The 24,394-nt window shown below is 46.8% G+C and overlaps 1 protein-coding gene across 2 annotated transcripts in view; it reads left to right on the top strand.

Moving 5' to 3' along the window:
- Nucleotides 1–24,394, top strand: part of IREB2 (iron responsive element binding protein 2) — a 175,600-nt gene that overhangs the window by 49,312 nt on the left and 101,894 nt on the right. The window contains exons 6-9 of one of the 2 annotated variants that reach the window (XM_075345495.1): nt 16,192–16,404; nt 16,510–16,579; nt 17,988–18,171; nt 20,459–20,598. In XM_075345495.1, the coding sequence (XP_075201610.1) occupies nt 16,192–16,404; nt 16,510–16,579; nt 17,988–18,171; nt 20,459–20,598 (607 nt within the window). Of the gene's footprint in view, nt 1–16,188; nt 16,405–16,509; nt 16,580–17,987; nt 18,172–20,458; nt 20,599–24,394 lie in introns of both variants that reach the window. The other variant, XM_075345494.1, reaches the window with a different exon arrangement.

Raw genomic sequence — 24,394 nt, 5'->3', positions numbered from 1 at the left:
TTTGAAATATTTTAAAAATAGAAAAAGGGTCACAGATCATCCAAAACCGCCATGCGGCTTGCCGTGCGGCTTGAGCTGACTCTCAAGATGAGGAGGATGCCCTCACTGGGGGCTCGGAGGCTATGTATCCCTTCGATTTCTCTGAGGGTGACTCAGATCTTAGTGATTTGATTGCTTCTATTAATTCTGTGCTGGATCTCAATCCGCCAGTGTCAGAGGAGCAACTCTCTTTGGCAGAAAAAGATCAGTTTACCTCGCCTAAGAGAGTGAAGAGTGTGTTCTTTAACCACTCCAGTTTTCAGACCGCTGTGACCAAACCCAGGGCCTGCCCTGACAAACTCTTTCCAAAGCGTGGTTCTGATGACCGGTTTCCATTTCCACCTGAGGTGGTCAAGGAGTGGTCTCACTCCCCAAAGGTAGACCCTCCGGTGTCTAGGCTCTCGGCCCGGACCGTTGTGTCGGTGGCTGACTGCACCTCACTTAAGGATTCCACTGACCGTCAGATTGACCTTCTGGCCAAATCTGTGTATGAAGCTGCGGGGGCCGCGTTTTCCCCGACTTTTGCAGCAGTGTGGGCTCTCAAAGCCATCTCTGCTTCTCTAGAGGAGATGCATTCCCTCACCAAGGAATCTATGCCTGAGATGGTTACCTTAACTGCTCAGGCTTCAGCTTTTTCATCCTATGCCATGTCTGCCATGCTAGAGGCTGCTCACCGCACTGCGGTGGCTTCAGCTAATTCTCTTGTTATCCGCAGGATTTTGTGGCTTCGAGAGTGGAAGGCAGATGCTTCTTCCAAGAAGTTTCTTGCTGGGCTCCCTTTTGCTGGTTCACGGCTGTTTGGTGAACAGCTGGATGAAATCATTAAAGAAGCTACTGGCGGGAAGAGTACTTCCATGCCACAAACCAAGACCAGGAAAGCCGCCCAGGGTAGGAATCAATCGAGGTTTCGTTCCTTTCGTTCCTCCAACTGGTCATCCTCTAAGCCTTCCGCCTCGTCCGCTAACTCAGCCAAGGATCATAAATCCAACTGGCGCCCAAAAGCGCATCCGCAGAAAACCGCAGGAGGTTCTGCCACTAAGGCAGCTTCCTCATGACTCTCGGCCCGCTCCAGCCACGTCCTTAGTCGGTGGCAGGCTCTCCCACTTTGGCGACGCTTGGTTAAAGCAAGTCTCCGATCAGTGGGTGAGAGACATCATATCTCACGGCTACAGGATAGAATTCTCTACCAGCCCTCCAAACAGATTTTTTCTTTCAACTCCCACCCCCCCCCCCCCCCCGCTCCAAGGCCGCCGCCTTCTCGCAGGCCGTGGCGTCCTTGCAGGCAAACGGAGTGATTGGCCCAGTTCCCGCTCAGGAACGGTTCAGAGGTTTTTACTCAAATCTCTTCCTAGTTCCAAAAAAGGACGGTACCTTCCGGCCCATCCTGGATCTCAAGCTTCTCAACAAGCATGTCCGGGTGTGGCATTTTCACATGGAGTCTCTGCGATCAGTCATTGCCTCTATGACCCAAGGGGAGTTCCTGGCGTCCATCGACATCAGAGATGCCTATCTACATGTGCCAATCGCAGTGTCACATCAGCGTTGGTTACGTTTTGCGATAGGAGAGGATCATTTCCAATTCGTGGCTCTCCCCTTCGGGTTAGCCACGGCCCCTCGGGTATTCACCAAGGTCATGGCGGCAGTGATTGCGGTCCTGCACCTCCAGGGGTTAGCAGTGCTTCCTTATCTGGACGACCTTCTGGTCAAGGGTACATCCAGCGCAGACTTTCAGCGGAGTGTTTCGCTCACTCTCGCCACCCTAGCCCAATTCGGGTGGATTAATATCATAAAGAAGAGAAGTTTTGGCAGCACCCTACGGTGTCAAGAAATCTATTTTATTTTTCTTTTTTGCAAACAGGTGATACAAACATGAGGGAGCAGGGGGAGCGGAGCACAAGGACGACGGTACCGTTTCGCACCTCTAGGGGTGCTTTCACGGGTCCACACAGAGCAACGTGAGTGTTAACCACTTAAATAGGGTAATTTTTTAACTCAACGTGTTACTTGTTAAAAACAAATTAAAAACATTCACTGAATAACAAACACTCTTAAAGCTGATGTTAGGACATAATCACAGTATGACTCAAATAGATATTATTCAGTAAAGACATCGTATTAGGACTAATAATTCAATAGTCACTTCAAAAACATGATATATAATCATTGTCGTATCAGAAATCTCATTTCAAACACTAGTTTTATAAATATATTAATCTTGATTTTTAGTGACCAAAAAAAGTATGTCGAACTATTATATCATATGACTACTGTATATATCTTATATACTTGATCAAGACAGAAAAATCTGAAAAGAGAGGACAGATGTATAATATAGGGAAAAAAAAAAAATTCTCCTATAAAAAAATGGCTAAATCATTCTTATCGTTGAACCCAATGGGTCCCATTGCCTTACTTTCTATAATCCATCGGGCCTCTCTTCTCAGCAAATATTTGTGCATATCCCCCCCTGCTGGGGAGGGTGTAATTTTTTCCAAACCTGCAAATTGTAAAAGTCTATGATTACCATTATGTGTGTTACGCATATGAGTGATGAGGCGTGTGGCTCCAATGCCAGTACTGATAGAGTGTGAATGTTTCCCGGAATCTGATAAAAAGGGGTCTAATTGTCTTGCCTATGTAGAAAAACCCACATGGGCAAAAGATGACGTACACTACCCACTTAGTGCGACAAGTAACTAGTCCTTCTATTTTATACCATTTATCACCTACTTTGATGTTTTGTAGTTCCCTATGGGGGCTGCCCTTTCTAGCCTAGAAAGTCCTTTGGCTCAATTCCATGTAGAACCTGTCTTGTGGGTGCTTGAAGTGCAGATCAGCTGCTGTATCCTCACATTGGACTTTGGCTGAAAAAAACACCTGGTATCTACAACATGGGGGTGTGGCTATGGGCACCCCCATAGCATGTACATTAGCCAATTTATTTTTGGCCAGATTTGAGGACGACATGATCTATACTGATGCCAACAGTTTTTTGTGCCACATCAAGTATTTTTTTCGCTATGTGGATGACATCCTGATCATTTGGGATGGCACACAGAAACAATGAGGTTTTTGTGACGTCCCTAAATGAAACAAATAAATATAATATGTATTTTACCAGCGTGTTTGGGGGTTCCAACTTAGAATTCCTGGATATTAAAATCTCGGTTCAAAATAACAACATAGAGACAGAGCTATATAGAAAATCAATAGCAGTAAACACACTCTTGCGGCATGATAGTGCCCACCCCGATCACATAAAAAGATCAATACCATATTCCCAATCTTTAAGAGTCAAAAGGCTGAACAGTAGCAAAGAACGTTTTTTGGAACAAGCAAATGAGCTAAGCACTAGACTAAGAGAAAGGGGATACCCGCAAAAAAACATTTGTAAAGCCCTAGAAAAATCTTTACAAAAACACAATAAAAATATTCATACTCCTAAAAAAACGGACATAGAAAAAAATGAACGGTTTAGATTCAATTTCAAATTTGGTTCCATGGACCAGAGAATAAAATCAGTGATTAATAAACACTCGCACATTATTGAAAATGATAAAGATTTACAGGAGATAGCAGCTAGAAAACCGCAAATTACTTATCGTAGGTCCAAAAATATAGGAGATTTACTCATAAAGAGACGATTTATCCAACAAAAAACCTGGCTAGAAAGGGCAGCCCCCATAGGGAACTACAAATGCGGGAATTGCTCCTTTTGTGATCAACATCTCACAGGGAAAAACATCAAAGTAGGTGATAAATGGTATAAAATAGAAGGACTAGTTACTTGTCGCACTAAGTGGGTAGTGTACGTCATCTTTTGCCCATGTGGGTTTTTCTACATAGGCAAGACAATTAGACCCCTTTTTATCAGATTCCGGGAACATTCACACTCGATCAGTACTGGCATTGGAGCCACACGCCTCATCACTCATATGCGTAACACACATAATGGTAATCATAGACTTTTACAATTTGCAGGTTTGGAAAAAATTACACCCTCCCCAGCAGGGGGGGATATGCACAAATATTTGCTGAGAAGAGAGGCCCGATGGATTATAGAAAGTAAGGCAATGGGACCCATTGGGTTCAACGATAAGAATGATTTAGCCATTTTTTTTTATAGAAATTTTTTTTTTTTTCCCCTATATTATACATCTGTCCTCTCTTTTCAGATTTTTCTGTCTTGATCAAGTATATAAGATATATACAGTAGTCATATGATATAATAATTTAATGGTTTTTAATGGTTTCTCTCACATTTGACGTGATCTAACAGTCAAATGTGAGAGAACGGTCCTTGTCCGGTCCCTCTCTGTCCCCCCCGGTACCTGGGTCTCGTTACCGAGTTCCCACGGCATTCCCCCGGCCCCCCTCCTTCTCGTGTCCGTGTAAAATGGCGGGCGCATGCGCAGTTCGACCGCCAAAGTCTGCCTCCTTCCACCTAGCAACGTCAGGAATTTATTTCATTGGTTCCTGACATTTGATCACTGTGTTAGACCCTATCACAGTGATCAAATACCCCAAATATTTTGGAAATGGCAGCATTTGGGTCTGCCTCCCTCTTCTCTCCCTTGTAGTTGATCTGGGAGAGAAGAGAGAGAGAGACTACATTTGCTGCCGTTTCTGTCAGAAAAAAAAACACCAATTTTTTATTATAAATCACTCATCCTCATCCCCAATATCCTCACCCAAAATATCCCCCCCCCCCAAATATCCTCATCACCTCCGTCAGAATCCCTCCTTAGTTAGAATTTTTATTTTAGATTTTTTTTTTCTTATATCAGGGTTAGATCAGGGTTAGATCAGGGTTAGATCAGGGTTAGGATCAGGGTTAGGATCAGGGTTAGGGTTAAAAAAATCTAAAAAAATTTTTTCAAAAAATTAAAAAAAAAAAAATAATTTGTAGTATTTTTTTTTCTTTTTTTTGCTAGACAGTGAAAAATACCGTAATGGCGCGGAGAACATTTACCTCCGAGCTGGCATACATGCTTCTTGCCTCCGGCAGTTCAGGCTCGGATACAGAGTCTGCCTCTGAAATAGAGCGATTTTCGGATAGTGACGACTCGGCTTCCCGCTCGGGATCCGACAGCCCGATGGTAGCGGAGTCGGTCGTCACTGCTGAAACGTCAGAGGCAGGTCCAAGTAGTGCCCTTCCCCGGCCACTATGGTATCCTGACCCGTCCTTCTCCCCTCAAATTCCTCCATTTGTAGCAACCCCCGGTATAAATGTAAATGTCACAAATTTTACCCCATTAGATTTTTTCCAAATTTATGTTACCCCAGAAGTCCTCCAATTATTTGTCCACCAAACCAATTTATATGCCCGTCAACATATATCCCAACATCCTACCTCCATCCATTCCCGCTCCTGGATCCCCACAAATGTCCCCGAACTTAAAAAATTTTTGGGCATTACTTTTAACATGGGGTTAGTGAAAAAACCTACACTCCGCTCGTACTGGGCAACAAAAACAGTGCACAGCACCCCTGTGTTTGCAGCCATCATGACCCGATCCCGATATGAGACCCTTTTGCGATTCCTGCACTTTAACGATAATTCCCAAGCCCTCCAAAGAAATGACCCAAACTATGACCGACTTTATAAATTGAGACCCCTAATATCCCTTCTAAAAACTACCTTCCTAAATTCGTATACCCCTGACAAAAATGTTTCTATAGACGAGTCCCTTATGAGCTATAAGGGCCGTCTGTCTTTCCGCCAATTTTTCCCCTCCAAGCGTGCCAAATATGGTATAAAATTATACAAAATGTGCGAAAGCACAACCGGTTACACGTGTACCTTTCTCATTTACGAAGGGAGGGATCGCCAAATCAACCCCCCAAACTGCCCCCAGGCAATTGGCATCCCTGGCAAAATTGTTTGGGAGCTAATGACCCCCTTCCTTGAGAAAGGCTATCACGTGTATACCGATAATTACTATACCAGTGTCCCCCTTTCTAAATCCCTCCACGCTGCAAACACAGGGGCCTGTGGAACAATCAGAAAAAACAGAGTTGGTCTACCGTCACAGTTGGTGTCTAAACGTGTGGAGAAGGGTGCGTCTTCCTCAATGGCAAGTGACCATCTTCTTGCCATAAAATGGAGAGACCGCAAGGACATTTTCATGCTCACCACATTGCATGCGGACACCACTGTGACGGTCAGGGACAGGGGCGCCACCAGGGACAAACAGAAGCCGCTCTGTGTCGCAGACTACAATAAGTTCATGGGAGGTGTAGATTTGTCTGACCAGGTGCTTCAGCCTTATCTAGTGAAGCGGAAAACCAGGACCTGGTATAAAAAGGTAGCAATCTATCTCCTACAGGTTGCTACCTATAATAGCTTCATCCTCTATAAAAAATCTCAAGGACCGCTCTCTTTCCTCCAATACCAGGAGAAAATTATTGAGAGCCTCTTCTTTGACTTGGAGGCACAGGAGGAAGCCTTCGAGTCAGAGGATGTCCGGAGACTTTCTGAGCGTCATTTCATTCGCCCCATCCCTTCCACTCCCACCCAAAGGTATCCCCAAAAAAGATGCCGTGTTTGTAGAAAGCACGGCACAAGGAGTGATTCCCGGTACTACTGCCCCATGTGCCCCTCCCAACCAGGCCTTTGCATCTCCCCCTGTTTTGAAACCTAACACACATCCACTTCCATCATTATTGCCGTAGTGCAGTATTCCTAAATATAATTTCTTTGTGATACTTGTAAGCGTGCTAGTGCTTGTAGATTAGCTAAATTCAACAAGTGATAAAAATAGAAGAAAAAAACAGAAGTTGTGCACTGCACTGCTTACCACTCTGTGGAAAATGCTGCAAGAAAGTCCTTTGGCTCAATTCCATGTAGAACCTGTCTTGTGGGTGCTTGAAGTGCAGATCAGCTGCTGTATCCTCACATTGGACTTTGGCTGAAAAAAACACCTGGTATCTACAACATGGGGGTGTGGCTATGGGCACCCCCATAGCATGTACATTAGCCAATTTATTTTTGGCCAGATTTGAGGACGACATGATCTATACTGATGCCAACAGTTTTTTGTGCCACATCAAGTATTTTTTTCGCTATGTGGATGACATCCTGATCATTTGGGATGGCACACAGAAACAATTTGAGTTTTTTGTGACGTCCCTAAATGAAACAAATAAATATAATATGTATTTTACCAGCGTGTTTGGGGGTTCCAACTTAGAATTCCTGGATATTAAAATCTCGGTTCAAAATAACCTAGAGACAGAGCTATATAGAAAATCAATAGCAGTGAACACTCTCTTGCGGCATGATAGTGCCCACCCCGATCACATAAAAAGATCAATACCATATTCCCAATTTTTAAGAGTCAAAAGGCTGAACAGTAGCAAAGAACGTTTTTTGGAACAAGCAAATGAGCTAAGCACTAGACTAAGAGAAAGGGGATACCTGCAGAAAAACATTTCTAAAGCCCTAGAAAAATCTTTACAAAAACACAATAAAAATATTCATACTCCTAAAAAAACGGACATAGAAAAAAATGAACGGTTTAGATTCAATTTCAAATTTGGTTCCATGGACCAGAGAATAAAATCAGTGATTAATAAACACTCGCACATTATTGAAAATGATAAAGATTTACAGGAGATAGCAGCTAGAAAACCGCAAATTACTTATCGTAGGTCCAAAAATATAGGAGATTTACTCATAAAGAGACGATTTATCCAACAAAAAACCTGGCTAGAAAGGGCAGCCCCCATAGGGAACTACAAATGCGGGAATTGCTCCTTTTGTGATCAACATCTCACAGGGAAAAACATCAAAGTAGGTGATAAATGGTATAAAATAGAAGGACTAGTTACTTGTCGCACTAAGTGGGTAGTGTACGTCATCTTTTGCCCATGTGGGTTTTTCTACATAGGCAAGACAATTAGACCCCTTTTTATCAGATTCCGGGAACATTCACACTCGATCAGTACTGGCATTGGAGCCACACGCCTCATCACTCATATGCGTAACACACATAATGGTAATCATAGACTTTTACAATTTGCAGGTTTGGAAAAAATTACACCCTCCCCAGCAGGGGGGGATATGCACAAATATTTGCTGAGAAGAGAGGCCCGATGGATTATAGAAAGTAAGGCAATGGGACCCATTGGGTTCAACGATAAGAATGATTTAGCCATTTTTTTTATAGAATTTTTTTTTTTTTCCCCCTATATTATACATCTGTCCTCTCTTTTCAGATTTTTCTGTCTTGATCAAGTATATAAGATATATATACAGTAGTCATATGATATAATAGTTCGACATACTTTTTTTGGTCACTAAAAATCAAGATTAATATATTTATAAAACTAGTGTTTGAAATGAGATTTCTGATACGACAATGATTATATATCATGTTTTTGAAGTGACTATTGAATTATTAGTCCTAATACGATGTCTTTACTGAATAATATCTATTTGAGTCATACTGTGATTATGTCCTAACATCAGCTTTAAGAGTGTTTGTTATTCAGTGAATGTTTTTAATTTGTTTTTAACAAGTAACACGTTGAGTTAAAAAATTACCCTATTTAAGTGGTTAACACTCACGTTGCTCTGTGTGGACCCGTGAAAGCACCCCTAGAGGTGCGAAACGGTACCGTCGTCCTTGTGCTCCGCTCCCCCTGCTCCCTCATGTTTGTATCACCTGTTTGCAAAAAAGAAAAATAAAATAGATTTCTTGACACCGTAAAGTGCTGCCAAAACTTCTCTTCTTTATGATATTAGTACTTGCTCTGGCTTCTTGGCATATAGCACCACGGCAGTTCAGGACTTCCACTTGCCGTCAGCTGGTTTTTTCAGCCAAAGTCCAATGTGAGGATACAGCAGCTGATCTGCACTTCAAGCACCCACAAGACAGGTTCTACATGGAATTGAGCCAAAGGACTTTCTTGCAGCATTTTCCACAGAGTGGTAAGCAGTGCAGTGCACAACTTCTGTTTTTTTCTTCTATTTTTATCACTTGTTCAATTCGGGTGGATTGTCAATCTTCCCAAATCCACTCTGACTCCGACCCAGAGTCTCACGTACCTAGGGATGCAGTTCGAGACTTTGCCGGCACTTGTGAAGTTGCCCTTAGACAAACAGCTGTCACTCCGGTTGGCGGTGCGCTCTCTCCTGAGGCCCCGCCGTTATACCCTCAGGCGTCTGATGCAGGTGCTGGGTCAAATGGTGGTCTCCATGGAGGCGGTTCCCTTTGTCCAGTTCCATCTGCGTCCTCTGCAGCTGGATATTCTCCGCTGTTGGGACAAGCGGCTTTCATCCTTACAGAGGTTAGTGGCTCTGTCACCACGGACCAGGAGCTCTCTTCAGTGGTGGCTTCGACCCCTCTCCCTGTCCCAAGGGCGCTCCTTCCTGACTCCGTCCTGGGTGATTCTCACCACGGATGCCAGCCTATCCAGCTGGGGAGCGGTACATCTCCACCACAGAGCACAGGGCACTTGGACTCCGTCCGAGTCAGCCCTTTCAATCAATGTGCTGGAAACCAGAGCTGTGCTTCTAGCTCTCCTAGCCTTTCACCACCTGTTGGCGGGCAGGCACATTCGAGTCCAGTCAGACAACGCGACAGCGGTTGCCTACATCAGTCACCAAGGCGGGACACGCAGCCGCCTGGCAATGTTGTTGGAGGTCCAATGCATTCTTCAATGGGCGGAGGACTCAAAGTCCACCATATCCGCAGTCCACATCCCTGGCGTAGAAAACTGGGAGGCAGATTATCTCAGCCGTCAATCCGTGGACGGTGGCGAGTGGTCCCTGCACCCGGCAGTGTTTCAGTCAATCTGCCGCAAGTGGGGCACTCCGGACGTGGACCTAATGGCATCCCGTCACAACAACAAGGTTCCGGTTTACGTGGCTCGCTCCCACGATCCTCAGGCCTTCGCCGCGGACGCTCTGGTTCAAGACTGGTCCCAGTTTCGTCTGTCCTACGTGTTTCCCCCTCTAGCTCTCTTGCCCAGAATCCTGCGCGAGATCAGAATGGAGGGCCGTCGAGTCATCCTCATTGCACCGGACTGGCCCAGGCGAGCTTGGTATCCGGACCTGCTCCAACTGTCTGTGGAGATGCCGTGGCATCTTCCGGACCGTCCAGACCTGCTCTCGCAAGGTCCGTTTTTCCCCCCGAATTCTGCGGCACTCAAATTGACGGCGTGGCTCTTGAGTCCTGGATTTTGACGGCTTCTGGTATTCCTCCTGAAGTCATCTCCACTATGACTCGGGCCCGTAAGTGTTCCTCCGTCAAGATCTATCACAGGACTTGGAAAATTTTCCTGTCCTGGTGTCGCTCTTCTGGCCAATCTCCTTGGCCATTCTCGTTGCCGACCCTTCTGTCTTTTTTTACAGTCCGGTCTGCAGCTAGGACTGTCCCTCAACTCTCTCAAGGGACAAGTCTCAGCTCTATCATTGCTGTTCCAGCGGCGTCTCGCCCGGCTGGCTCAGGTCCGCACCTTCATGCAAGGTGCGTCTCACATCATTCCGCCTTATCGGCGGCCCTTGGATCCCTGGGACCTTAACTTGGTCCTCACGGTATTGCAGAAACCCCCTTTCGAGCCCCTTAGGGAGGTTTCTTTGTATCGTCTTTCCCAAAAGGTGGCCTTTCTAGTTGCCATAACTTCTCTCAGGAGAGTCTCTGATTTGGCTGCGCTCTCCTCGGAGTCACCTTTTTTGGTTTTTCACCAAAACAAGGTAGTTCTCCGTCCGACCCCGGACTTTCTTCCTAAGGTGGTCTCTCCCTTCCACCTTAACCAGGATATTTCCTTGCCTTCCTTCTGTCCGGCCCCTGTTCATCGCTTTGAGAAAGCGCTGCATACTCTAGATCTGGTGCGTGCTCTCCGGATCTATGTGTCTCGCACCGCTGCGCTTAGGCGGTGCACCTCTCTTTTTGTGCTAACCACAGGGCGGCGCAAGGGTCTCTCTGCTTCTAAGCCGACCTTGGCCCGTTGGATTAGATCGACCATTTCGGACGCCTACCAGAGTACTCAGGTGCCTCCCCCGCCGGGGATCAAAGCACACTCGACCAGAGCTGTCGGTGCCTCTTGGGCTTTTAGGCACCAGGCTACGGCTCAACAAGTCTGTCAGGCTGCCACTTGGACTAGCCTGCATACCTTTTCGAAGCACTACCAAGTGCATGCTCATGCTTCAGCAGATGCGAGCTTGGGCAGACGCATCCTTCAGGCGGCTGTCGCCCACTTGTGAAGTTAGGCTCCACCTACTTCTTAGTTTTTTCTGTTTATTCCCACCCAGGGACAGCTTTGGAACGTCCCATGGTCTGGGTCTCCCAAAGGAACGATAAAGAAAAAGAGCATTTTGTTACTTACCATAAATTCTTTTTCTTAGGCTGTGTGCACACGATGCGTTTTTTACCGCGGAAACGCTGCGTTTTGAACCGCAGCGTTTCAGTGGCAAATTGCATGCGTTCAGCTTTCCCAGCAAAGTGTATGGGAAAGCTGAAAAATCAGTGCACATGCTGCGTTTCTTTCCGCAGCGTTTTGGATGCCAAAAATCGGTGCGGAAAGAAAAGCAGCATGTCACTTCTTTTGTGCGTTGTGGCTGCGTTCTCTCCCCCATTGAAATCAATGATGTGGGGTCAGAACGCAGCCACAACGCATGGACCTGCTTTTTTGTTGCGGTCCGCGGCCTTTGTCGGCACCCCAGAACGCAGGCATTTACCTGGAAGTGAGGTCAAGAGGCTTCCTGTTGACCTCACTTCCTGGCAAAGCCCCCGGTGTCGCCAAAGTGCCCGCCCCGACCCCCGACCCCCCTCCCGAAAATCCAACATGGCCGCGCGCACAGTAGCGCACCGGCCGCCCTGCTCCTATGATTTCTGTCGCATGTGCAATAACACATGCGACAGAAAACTGTTCCCCAGGCCCTGCCCGTTCACCCCAATTCCCCCCGGTGTCATACATACCTGTCCGGTCGCAGCGCTGATCCCCCGCGGCCCCCTCCTCCTTCACAGCAGACGCTGGCCGGTCACATGAGCAGAGCAGCTGACAGCCAGCACTGTGTTCAGAGAGCTGTGCTGGCTGCTCGCACTCTGCAGCTGTGACCCGGGGAGAGTGGGTGCAGATTTTTGCACCCACTCTCCTCAAATGGAAGGTCTGCCCTCCTAGAAAATGGGGGATACGTTTCCTGAACGTGCCCCCATATTCTAGAAGGTCCAGAGGCGACGTGGGACATCCATATGGATTTCTGCGGACCCATTTTTTTTTATTAAATTGGAGAACAAGGGAATGATTTGGGGAGTGTTTTTTCTAATAAAAATTTTTTGTTGTCTTTTTTTGCTTTTGTTTACTGTCAATTAGTTATGTCTGGTATCTGATAGACGCCGTGACATCACTAATTGCTGGGCTTGATGCCAGGTGACATTACACATCTGGTATCAACCCCATTTATTACCCCGTTAGCCAACGCACCAGGGCGCGGGATGAGTTGGGGCGAAGCGCCAGGATTGGCGCATCTAATGGATGCGCCACTTCTGGGGCGGCTGCGGCCTGCTATTTTTAGGCTGGGAAGAGTCCAATAACCATGGCTCTTCCCACCCTGAGAATACCAGACCCCAGCTGTCAGCTTCACCTTGGCTGGTGATCTAATTTGGGGGGACCCCACGTTATTTTTTTTTTTATTCTTTATTTAAAAATAAAAAAAAAAAAGCCTGGGGAGCCCTCCAAATTGATCACCAGCCAAGATGAAGCTGCCAGCTGTGGTTTGCAGGCTACAGCTGTCTGCTTTACCCTGACTGGCTATCAAAAATAGGGGGGACCCCACGCCATTTTTTTCATTTTTTTTTTTTTTTTTTTATTGGATAAATACTAAGCTAGGCACCCTTTAGTGCCACATGAAAGGTACTAAAGGTGCCAGCTTAGAATATGCAGGCGGGGGTAGGACGTTCTATATATTTGACATCCCTTCATCCATTGACGCTTTTTAGGCTGTGTGTCCACAATCAGGGTTTGCAGCGTTATGGGCGCTGAGTGTTTTCCCTGCGTCCATAACGCTGCGTTGTGCAGTAGAAGCACAGTGGAAGGATTTTTGGAGATCCCATGCCCACTGTGCTTCTTTTCTCCGCAGCATAAACTGACCGGTAGCGTGGCTTCCCGAGCCTCCGCATGTCAATTTATGCTGCGGAGACGAGAGTGTTCTCTGCAGGTAGCATAGAGCTCCACAGCAGCCTGAACCCAAATCGTGGGCATGGGCAGCTGCAGGAAGGCTGACCCTGTGTACTAGACGCCGTGTCGCTGGATCATGGCCACATAGCCTTAGGCCCCTTTCACACGTCAGTGATTCTGGGACGTTTGTGCTTTTTTTTAAACGTACCAGAATCACTGACATACGCAGACCCATTATAATGAATGGGTCTGCTCACACATCAGTGATTTTTCACTGCACGTGTCTCCATGCGGCGTACCCGCGTGTGCGTGATTGCCGCACGGAGACATGTCCATTTTTTTCTGGCATCACTGATGTCCCACGGACCACGCAGTGGTGTGATCCGTGAAACACGTGCCAGAAAAAAACGTGCTTTTAAAATAAAAAACATTTTAACTCACCCGGCGTCCAGCGATGTCCTCTGCAGCCCGTTCTCCCTGCTGCTTCTGAGCCGGCTCATTATTGTCGCGCATATTCATGATGCACGACACAGCCGACCCGGAAGCAGCTGCTGCGGGGGTCAGCGCCGGCCGGATGCTGCACCGCGGGAGCGATCAGCACCATGGAGAGCGGGAGCGGGTGCAGGTGAGTTAATCTCTAAGTGCAATCACGGGCCACGGAGAACGGAGCCCGGATTGCACTTAGACAACCCACGTGTGCCGTGATTCACGGCACACGGAGGGACATGTGCGTGTTTTACACGCCAGTGAAAAACGTCAGTGTTTTTCACTGACATGTGAAGCGGGCCTAAAAGTGAGAATATTGTTGCTACAGCAACATTTTGGGTGAAGTAGCTGTGGATTCAAAATGCTTAATACTCCTGAATAAAATCCTTGATGGGTGCAGATTCCAAAATGGGGTCACTTGTGGGGGTTTTCTGACGTATAGGTACCTAAGGGGCTTGGTGCGCGAAGTTTATTTCAACTTTTCCAAAATTCAAATGGTGCTCCTTCCATTCCAAGCCCTCCCATTTATCCAAACAGAATGTGGAGAAGGAAATGACATCACAGGTTTTTTTTTCCAAAGGTCTGTGTTCAACCAACTTTATTATCACTGACAAGTCTTAAAAAACGCACCTAGAAAAACGCATGAAAAACGCATGAAAAACGCATGCGTTTTCGATGCGTTGTTTCTCAAAAAGCATTGTTTACAATTCTCCCCTCTGCCAGAGGGTGCGTTTTTTTCCGCGCGGAAAAAAAAGCAACGTGTGCACATACCCTTATAGTTCCGTATTGTGAGACCCAGCTCCCTCCCTGTTGCCTGTTGGCAATTTTCTTGTTCCGTGTGTTATCACCGGCTGTTGTCGTGGACAGAGTCTCCGGTTGTTCCGGTTCTTACTCTGTTCTACTTGTGGGTGGCTATTCTCCTTCAGCTTTTGCACTAAACTGGCTAGGACTGGCTACCAGGGGGTGTATAAGCTCAGAGGGAGGAGCTACACTTTTTAGTGTAGTACTTTGTGTGTCCTCCGGAGGCAGAAGCTAAACACCCATGGTCTGGATCTCCCAATACGGAACTATAAGAAAAAGAATTTACGGTGAGTAACAAAATTCTCTTTTTATTTGAAATAATAAAACCATAACAAAGACCCTCATTCACCACTTTATTAAGTATGCAAACAACCCATCCTTGTCCGACGTAATCCACGGAGGTCCCGCATCGCTTCCAGCTCTGCTACATGAAGGTGACAGGAGATGCAGAAGATACCGCCGCTCCTGTCACCTCCACGCAGCAACTGAGGTGAGAAGTGCGATCAGCTAATGTCAGTCAGGTAACTCGTGGCCACCACTGGATCCTCCAACAGTGACAGCAAGTCGCCTGAGTGACAGCAATGAAGTCACAGGTGAGTTGCGGTCACGAGGGGAGGGATCCAGCAGGCCGCAGGTAACCTGAGTGACAGCAGCGCTAATCATGCTGCTCAATTCAGTCACTCAGGGGATTAGCGGTCACCGGTGAGTCCTTCACGGGTGACCGCTAATCAGGACGCGACACTGACAGAGCCGCGGCATGACAATGAAGTTGGGTGAAGTTCACCCAAGTTCATTCTGATCGTGCAGCTCTCTGTCTGCTGTCAGTGGCCATTCAGCTCTGCTACATGGCTGTCTGTGGCTGCTGTCATCTGCCATTCAGCTCTGCTACATGGCTGTCTGTGGCTGCTGTCAGCGGCCATGTAGCAGAGCTGAATGGCAGATGACAGCTGCTGAGAAAAAAAGGATCACACACGCATTGCACACGCACTGCAATCATGAGAAAAATCTCAGGATCGCAGTGCAGTTGCATTGCACTCTGACCTAACGTGAACTAAAATCAGCCGAGTTTTTTTCAGCCAACTCGGACCGATTTTACTCGCATAGATGTGTTTCCAGCCTAATGATGATCTATTGCTGATTAATCAGTGATTTTATCAAAAACTACACTAAGCAGGCCAGTAAGTGATATCACTGGAATCGGGATCTCTGCACCTACATTATGGTGGCAAAAATCTGGTGACCATTTCCCTTTATTAACCATTGTCTGCATAACTGCAGAGGGCTGAAATGAGGCATAGGAATATATCCAGTTCTGTTCCTGAATATTAATGAGCGTTTTTCTTTTTAATAGCTACTTGTGTTGACTAAGGAATAACAATTCTGGAGCACATTTTCTTAGACCTCTGTGTTGTTCCTTCTTCTGTTGTTTTTTTTTTTTTTTTTTTTTTTTCGTTCTATTTCGCTTTTCTGAATAAATATCGATGATTCTATTAAGGGGCTTGTCAAGGATTAGAAAAACATGGTTGCTTTCTTCCAAAAACAGTGCACGCCTGCTGTGTATAGTATTGCAGCTCAGCTCCTGTGAAGTGTATGCTGAGTTGCAATACCAGACGCTACCTTTTACCTAAGTGTGGTAATATTTGGGGGGGGGGGAGAATCTGCAATGTTTTTCCAGCCTTGGCCTACCCCTTTTAGGTATGTGAAATATCTAATTATTCTCATGCCTCTCTCTGTCAGCAGTGCAGCACAGACCGTTTCTATCACATCCTCAATCGATTCACACCGATCAGCGTCCAAGATCTCTCCAGCCAAATCAGCAGGGGCTAAGCCCTACTGTAGGGGGCAAAGTAGCTGCAAGGGAGCCTGTGATTCAGGGACGTCAAGCAGGAGCTCTCGTGAGCAGATTGAGAACACCCCAATGTTGTGTCCTTTCCATTTACAGCCTATACCAGAGTAAGACCCTTTTTATATACTAGGTAGCAGTTTTTAATTAGTAGCCCCCTGTACTCCACAGAGACCACCCTTACATTTGTCCTTTTGTACTGTCTCCCTTTACAGACCAGAAGCTGCACTGAAAAGTCTCGAGATAGAATTTAACCGGAATAAAGAAAGGCTTCAATTTTTTAAGGTAATGTTTAAAAAAAAAAAAAAAAAAAAAAAATGGCTGCTTCTATCCTGAGGCTGTGTTCTCATGGCGGCAAGACTGGCACATCTGTAAAGCCCAGAGCAGCGCCCTTGGTTGTCCGAAACTGGGTTTAGATCACCACAGCATCATTCTTAGTAAAAAATTGTGGGGGACGCAGGTGTAGCTGACAGCAATATGGAAAGTATTATTCACGTGTAATATAAGTATATAGAATCTATACCTCTCAAGTTGAGACTTTACACAGCACATCCATAGAACCCCAATTAATAAAATATCAGGAAGAAGCATGCTTTTTTTTTTCTTTTTTTTTTTTGTTTTTTTTTATGCATTGTAAACATGAGCGTTTCTAAACCTTGCTCTAATAATCTGTACCCTTAGGATAATTAATGCAAAATGTTAGGGCCTACCTATGTAATGTGGACAAGCCCCCCTAACTGATGTAAGATTGGCTAATGTGTATAGCCGTCAGTTTAACATGGAAGGTGCCAGATGACGCGATGGACTGTTGGCAATGATAAAGGACAAACCTCTGTATACATTTGCCAACATTTAACAATCTACTTTGGAGGTTGTACCAGTGATCAGAGAGAGCGCCGTTGCTTGTTTCTTTATGGGAGGGTTTCCACACCAGTCCCAACCAGTAGACCCCATGTTGCCATAGTAACATATTGATCATGTTGCGCAGGGGGGTGTTCAGTTGCATCATTTAAATGTCTCTGTCAGAGATTGACATCAGCATTTAGAGAGATTCAGCACAAAATGACTGTTCAAACCAAGTGCAGGCGCCTGATGTATCATGGCGAGGCCAAACATTTACATGCACCTTCCCACCTGCTTGTTTTCCCATCTACCAGCACCATTCACTGGCTGTATGAAGCAAGAGATATCAATCAGAAGGGAGGTGGAGATGGAGGGGAAAACAAGTGGGAAGGTGCATGCAAAGGATTAGCCTCACCCTAAAGCACCATGCGCCTGTACTTGGTTTGGACAGTCAATCTCTGCCGACAGTCCCTTTTTAAGTGATAAAAATGCAGTGATCATAGCACACTCTAGTCTCTGTAGTTACGGCAGCGGCTGGCTGTGTAATAGTCGCCGGCATCTGCTTGGTATAAAGCCGGCTCTGCTCGTGAGTAACTTATGAAAATAATGTACGTCGTTATGGAGTTAAAGGAAACCGGACAGGGAACATTAAACACTCACATATAAGCATTTAAGCCATAATTAAATGAACCTATAATAACAAAAGCTATACTCTATGTAGAGTACTTTTAGGTCAAATGAGACTTCTAAAACTTTTTTTTTTCAATAATTTGTTAATGGACATGTCTGCTGCTATGATTAAGTGTTTTTTTTTATCAATAAGTTGAAAAGTTAAATGCTTATTTTTCAGTGGTGTTCCAAGGCTTTCAAGAATGTCACCGTGATTCCTCCAGAAACTGGAATTGTTCATCAGGTGAATTTAGAGTACCTGTCCAGATTAGTTATGGAGGATAAAGGCTTCTTATATCCAGACAGTGTCCTTGGTACAGATTCTCACACGACTATGGTGAATGGTCTTGGAATCTTAGGTTTAGGTGAGTTATATTTGATAAATACTTTCTTAACCCCTACACAACGAATAACGAACATAACAGGTCATGAGCAATCATGGTGTAATGTGTCTGTCATGGATTAAAACTGTCACTATGTGAAAACACCAAGTGTGGCAGATCCGTGCCGTCAAAGACCGCTATCCAGCATGGCCAGAGATGCGGGGGCCCATTTCAGTTGTTCCCACGATCTCTGATCACTGTAATTGGTTAGTCGTGCAGTAGGCGCTGAAATATCAGCGCTTCCCAACACCATCACTACCACAGCTCGGCTTAGCGGACAGCCGCACTCCTGCAGCAAGAGCCAGGGCCAGTGCGTTTGCAAGCACTGGCTTATTAACCTTTTTATGTATAGCCATTGAGAGTGATCGCAACACTTCAAAAGTTGTGAGTTAGGGGGCTTCCTCTCCCGCCCCCATTAGCACCCATGCGATAAAAACACAGGGAGCTAATGGTTGTTATGGCACCCTGAGGTCAAACAATGACCTGGTGTGCCAGGTGGAGTCTAGAAACCACTGTTTCTTGATCGTGTACTTATCTTCATCTGCAATACATCAGAAGGACAGTGCAAAAAAGATCCATGTATTACTTATTTGGTTTATGGGCATAAAAATTCAAAGTTTAAAAATTGTGAACTTTTCACATTTTGCCAAATTTTTGATATTTTTATAAATCATATCGTTCAAAATTTACCAGTAACATAAAATACAATGTATCACAGAAAAAAAAACTATCTCAGAATCACTGGGAAATGTTGAAGCGTTCCAGCGTTATTACCTCCATATAGTGACAGTGGTCAAATTTGGAAAATGAGACTGTCATTAATGTACAAAGTTACTCTGTCCTTAAGGGGTTAAATGATGGCTTATAAATACAGTGGAACCTTGGTTTACAAGATCAATATGTTCTGGGAGTGTGCTTGTAAACCAAGTTACTCGTCCCATAGGAAATAATGGAAGCTCAGACAATTCGTTCCACAACTTGTGCAATTTCCCATCCTGGTTCCCTATTATGCTATTAAACACACACACACACACACATACATACATACATACATACATACATACATACATACATACATACATACATACATACATACATACATACATACATACATACACACACACACACACACACACACACACACACACACACACACACACACACACATACACATACATACATACATACATACATACATACATACATACATACATACATACATACATACATACATACATACATACATACATACATACACACATACATACATACACACACACACACACACATACACACACACATACACACACACATACACACACACATACACACATACATACATACATACATACATTATGCTCACCTTACCTTCCGATCCCTCGCTGGCCTCATTGTTCTTGTAGTCAGCAGATATATGTATCTGGTAACCATCGCGACGATGCAGGAGCTTCCACTGTCCACGTCATACGCATGAGCCTCTTGCCTCTGATTGCTCAGCATGCTGCCTTTGTCAAGCGCTGACAGCGGAACGTCCGGCATCAGTTGCGATGGTTACCCGATATACATACTGTACCTGTGGACTACAAGAACCAGGAGGCCGGCGAGGAATCGGAAGGTAAAATGAGCATAATATGTGTGTGTTTGTGCGGACTGCAAAAGCGGATTAGAGCGCGGTGAAAGTACGGAACCGGAAGTGTGTGCGGTGAGTATTTGCTCGTACAGCAAAGATTGCTCTTAAACTGAGTTACAAATTTACAGCAAGCTTTGCTCGTATAGCGAAATACTCGCACACCAAGTTACACGTAAACCGAGGTTCCACTGTAAAATTAAAGCAATATAAACAATCACATCTTTTAAGACGCCCAAGATTTTTTGGGGCTATTAGTTCGATAGCATATCTTATATAAAGTATTTCGAAGTCCAGCCTAGTGTTGGCAGTGTTGTATATTGGGGGATGTTTGCACCGTTACTGGTCCTGTACAACTGCACAATGGTCGTAAGGTGCACGTTACACTTTTACTGCACTCACACTTCCTATGAAGACTTCGATCTCTACCTAGAAGATTTGTATGTAATGGAGATCTTAGAAGATATATGATGTAAAAAAAAAAAGACAACAATCAGCTGTGGAATATTTTAAATTGTCATTTAGTTTCTGTTCTGTTTAACAGTAACTCTTGTGTGTGCATTATTAATTTACTGTCTAATGTATATACTGTAATAAATAAATATGGAGCTATACGACCTGTATCCCCAATATTCCCTTAAGGTGTCGGGGGAATAGAATCGGAAGCCGCTATGCTGGGCATACCCATCACGTTAACCATCCCAGAAATCATTGGATGTGAGGTGACTGGCTCGGTACCTGAGCTTTCCACGTCCATAGATGTCGTTTTAAGTATCACTAAGGTGAGACTATAAGATCAGAACATTTCCCCTAACTAGTTTCGACTACTGTGCTATTAATCTGGATAATGTATGCAAAGTGTTTTATGCTCTAGATGAAGGTTTGTATTTATTTTTCTTTGTCGCTCCATTGGGAGACCCAGACAATTGGGTGTATAGCTTCTGCCTCCGGAGGCCACACAAAGTATTACACTTAAAAGTGTAAACCCCTCCCCTCTGCCTATACACCCCCCGTGCATCACGGGCTCCTCAGTTTTTATGCTTTGTGTTGAAGGAGGCACACTTCCACGCAAGCTCCACAATTTAGTCAGCAGCAGCTGCTGACTATATCGGATGGAAGAAAAGAGGGCCCATAAGGGCTCCCGGCATGCTCCCTTCTCACCCCACTCTGGTCGGCGGTGCTGTTAAGGTTGAGGTACCCATTGCGGGTACAAAGGCTGGAGCCACATGCTGTTTTCCTTCCCCATCCCTTAGGGGCTCTGGGTGAAGTGGGATCCTAACCGGTCACCAGGCACTGGGACCGTGCTCCCTCCGCAGCCCCTGGGGGAATCTGCTGGGCAGGAGACCGGGTATCGTCAGGGACAGGCCCTGCTCCTATGAGGTACTCTGTGTCCCCTTGGGGACGGCGCATAGAGCGCCTGTGTAATGGCCACTGCAGCAGCTGCTGGGTGTGTTTGTGCGCCGGGACTACCGCGCTGACCGCGCTTGTTTGCCGGCCGCGCTTATAACTTTAGTCCCCGGCTTTTGCGGCCTAGTACCGCATATTCCCGCCCCCGGGCCTGCCAGTCAGGGGTAAGGGCGGGACGCTGCACTGGACGTCAGCGCTGAGGGCTGGAGCATACTTAGTATCCTCCTCCCCCCTCACTGAGCACCGTGGGGCACCAGATTCCCGCACTTTCTGAGGCACGCCCACGGCTCCCTCCTCCTCTCAGAACGCTGGCAGCCATTCCTATCAGCACGTCTGACGCTGGAGAACTTCAGAGGGGAGACTACACCGAGCTCCACAGCTCTGGGAGGCCCAGGCAGGGAATCTGGTGGTCAAACAACCGCTGAGGGCGGTCGGTAAGCCGCACCTGTTACTAGGTGCTGGCCCCCCTGGGTGCCGAAGTGTATTTTATATGCTTATATTGTATACATTTACTCTGTACGGCTGCACTATTTGCTTTTGGCTATATACCCTCTCTGATTACGCTAGGAGGAGACAACAGCATGTCGTCCGCAAAAAGCAAGGGTGCCAAGGCACAGGCTTACTTTGCAACCTGTACCTCATGTGCGGCTATGCTACCTGCAGGTTCCACCTACCCTCATTGTGTGCAATGCTCGGCCCCTGTGACACTCACTCAGCCGGAGTCTCAGCCACTGGTGGGACTCTCGGCCCAGGTGGAACCGCCGGCTCCCACTGTCCAGGTGACAGGGACAGAGTTTGCAGTTTTCGCTGACAAACTTTGAGTCTATGGATAGATGGTCTGCTAAGATACTAGAAGCTTTGCAGTCCAGACCGGTAACACAGGCCCCGGGCACTGTTGAATCATTGCTCCCACCCCCCCCTCGGTCGGCACAGCAGAGTGCTCCTGGGTCGACTCATAGGTCCCACGGTGAGGACTCCGACACGGACCGCAGTCCCAGACCGACTAAGCGGGCTCGCTGGGAGCTTCCCTCGACCTCATCACACTGTTCGGGGTCTCAGCATGAGGACTCTCTGGAGGATGAAGCGGAGGTGGCAGATCAGGGCTCTGACCCTGACGCCGCTCTCAACCTTGATACGCCTGAAGGGGACGCCATAGCGTCCATCAATCAGGTGTTAGAACTTTCTCCCCCAGCTCCTCCGATTGAGGAGTCAGCTTCTCAGCAGTAGAAATTCCGTTTTAGGTTTCCCAAACGTACACGAAGTGCGTTCCTTGATCACTCAGACTTCAGAGATACAGTCCAGAAACACCGCGCTTTTCCGGATAAGCGCTTTACTAAGCGCCTTAATGACACAGGTTATCCCTTCCCCCCCCTGACGTAGTCAAGGGTTGGGCTCAGTGTCCCAAGGTGGATCCTCCAGTCTCTAGACTGGCGGCCAGATCCATAGTTGCAGTGGCAGATGGTGCATCACTCAAGGATGCCACTGACAGGCAGATAGAGCTCCTGATGGAATCCATCTATGAGGCTATCGGCGCGTCCTTTGCTCCGGCATTTGCAGCCGTATGGGCACTCCAAGCTATCTCAGCTTGTCAGTCTGAGATTAATGCAGTCACACGTGCCGCTACTCCGCAGGTTGTATCCTTAACCTCTCAGGCGTCGGCGTTTGCGTCCTACGCCATGAATGCTGTACTGGACTCTGCGAGCCGTACAGCGGTAGCATCCGCCAATTCAGTGGCAGTCCGCAGGGCCATGTGGCTGCGTGAATGGAAGGCAGACTCTGCTTCCAAAAAGTTTTTAACCGGTTTGCCATTTTCTGGCGACCGCCTGTTTGGCGAGCAATTGGATGAAATCATTAAACAATCCAAGGGAAAGGACTCATCCTTACCCCAATCCAAACCAAACAGACCTCAACAACGGAAGGTACAATCGAGGTTTCGGTCCTTTCGGCCCTCAGCCAGGTCTCAATTCTCCTCGTCCAACAGGACACAGAAGGGTCAGAGGAACTCTGCTTCATGGCGGTCTAAGTCACGTCCTAAAAAGACCGCCGGAGGAACCGCTCCCAAAGCGGCCTCCTCATGACTTTCGGCCTCCCCAAACCGCATCCTCGGTCGGTGGCAGGCTCTCCCGCTTTTGCGACGCCTGGTTGCCACATGTCCAAGACCGATGGGTGAGAGACATTCTGTCTCACGGGTACAGGATAGAGTTCAGTTCTCGTCCTCCGACTCGTTTCTTCAGAACATCTCCGCCCCCCGAGCGAGCCGATGCTCTTCTTCAGGCAGTGAGCACTCTGAAGGCGGAAGGAGTGGTTATCCCTGTTCTCCTTCAGCAATGGGGTCACGGTTTTTACTCCAACTTGTTTGTGGTGCCAAAAAAGGACGGATCTTTCCGTCCCGTTCTGGACCTCAAACTTCTCAACAGACACGTGAAAACCAGGCGGTTCCGGATGGAATCTCTCCGCTCCGTCATCGCCTCGATGTCCCAAGGAGACTTCCTAGCATCAATCGACATCAGGGATGCTTATCTCCACGTGCCGATTGCACCAGAGCATCAGCGCTTCCTGCGTTTCGCCATCGGGGACGAACACCTTCAGTTCGTGGCACTGCCTTTCGGCCTGGCAACAGCCCCACGGGTCTTCACCAAGGTCATGGCAACAGTGGTAGCAGTCCTACACTCTCAGGGACACTCAGTGATCCCTTACTTGGACGATCTTCTTGTCAAGGCCCCCTCTTGGGTGGCATGCCAACACAGCCTGAACATTGCTCTGGAGACTCTCCAGAGGTTCGGGTGGATCATCAATTTCCCAAAGTCAAAACTGACACCGACCCAATCGCTGACATATCTTGGGATGGAGTTTCATACTCTCCCAGCGATAGTGAAACTTCCGCTGGACAAACAGCGTTCACTACGGACAGGGGTGCAATCTCTCCTTCGAGCCCAGTCGCACCCCTTGAGGCGCCTCATGCACTTCCTAGGGAAGATGGTGGCAGCAATGGAGGCAGTTCCATTTGCGCAGTTTCATCTGCGTCCACTTCAAGGGGACATTCTCCGCAAATGGGACAGGAAGTCGACGTCCCTCGACAGGAACGTCTCCCTTTCTCGGGCAGCCAAGGCCTCCCTTCAGTGGTGGCTTCTTCCCACTTCTTTGTCGAAGGGGAAATCATTCCTGCCCCCA

This window comes from Anomaloglossus baeobatrachus, chromosome 4 (genome assembly GCF_048569485.1).
Source record: "Anomaloglossus baeobatrachus isolate aAnoBae1 chromosome 4, aAnoBae1.hap1, whole genome shotgun sequence".
Taxonomy (NCBI): Eukaryota; Metazoa; Chordata; class Amphibia; order Anura; family Aromobatidae; genus Anomaloglossus; species Anomaloglossus baeobatrachus.
This window is presented reverse-complemented; position numbering and strand designations above follow the sequence as displayed.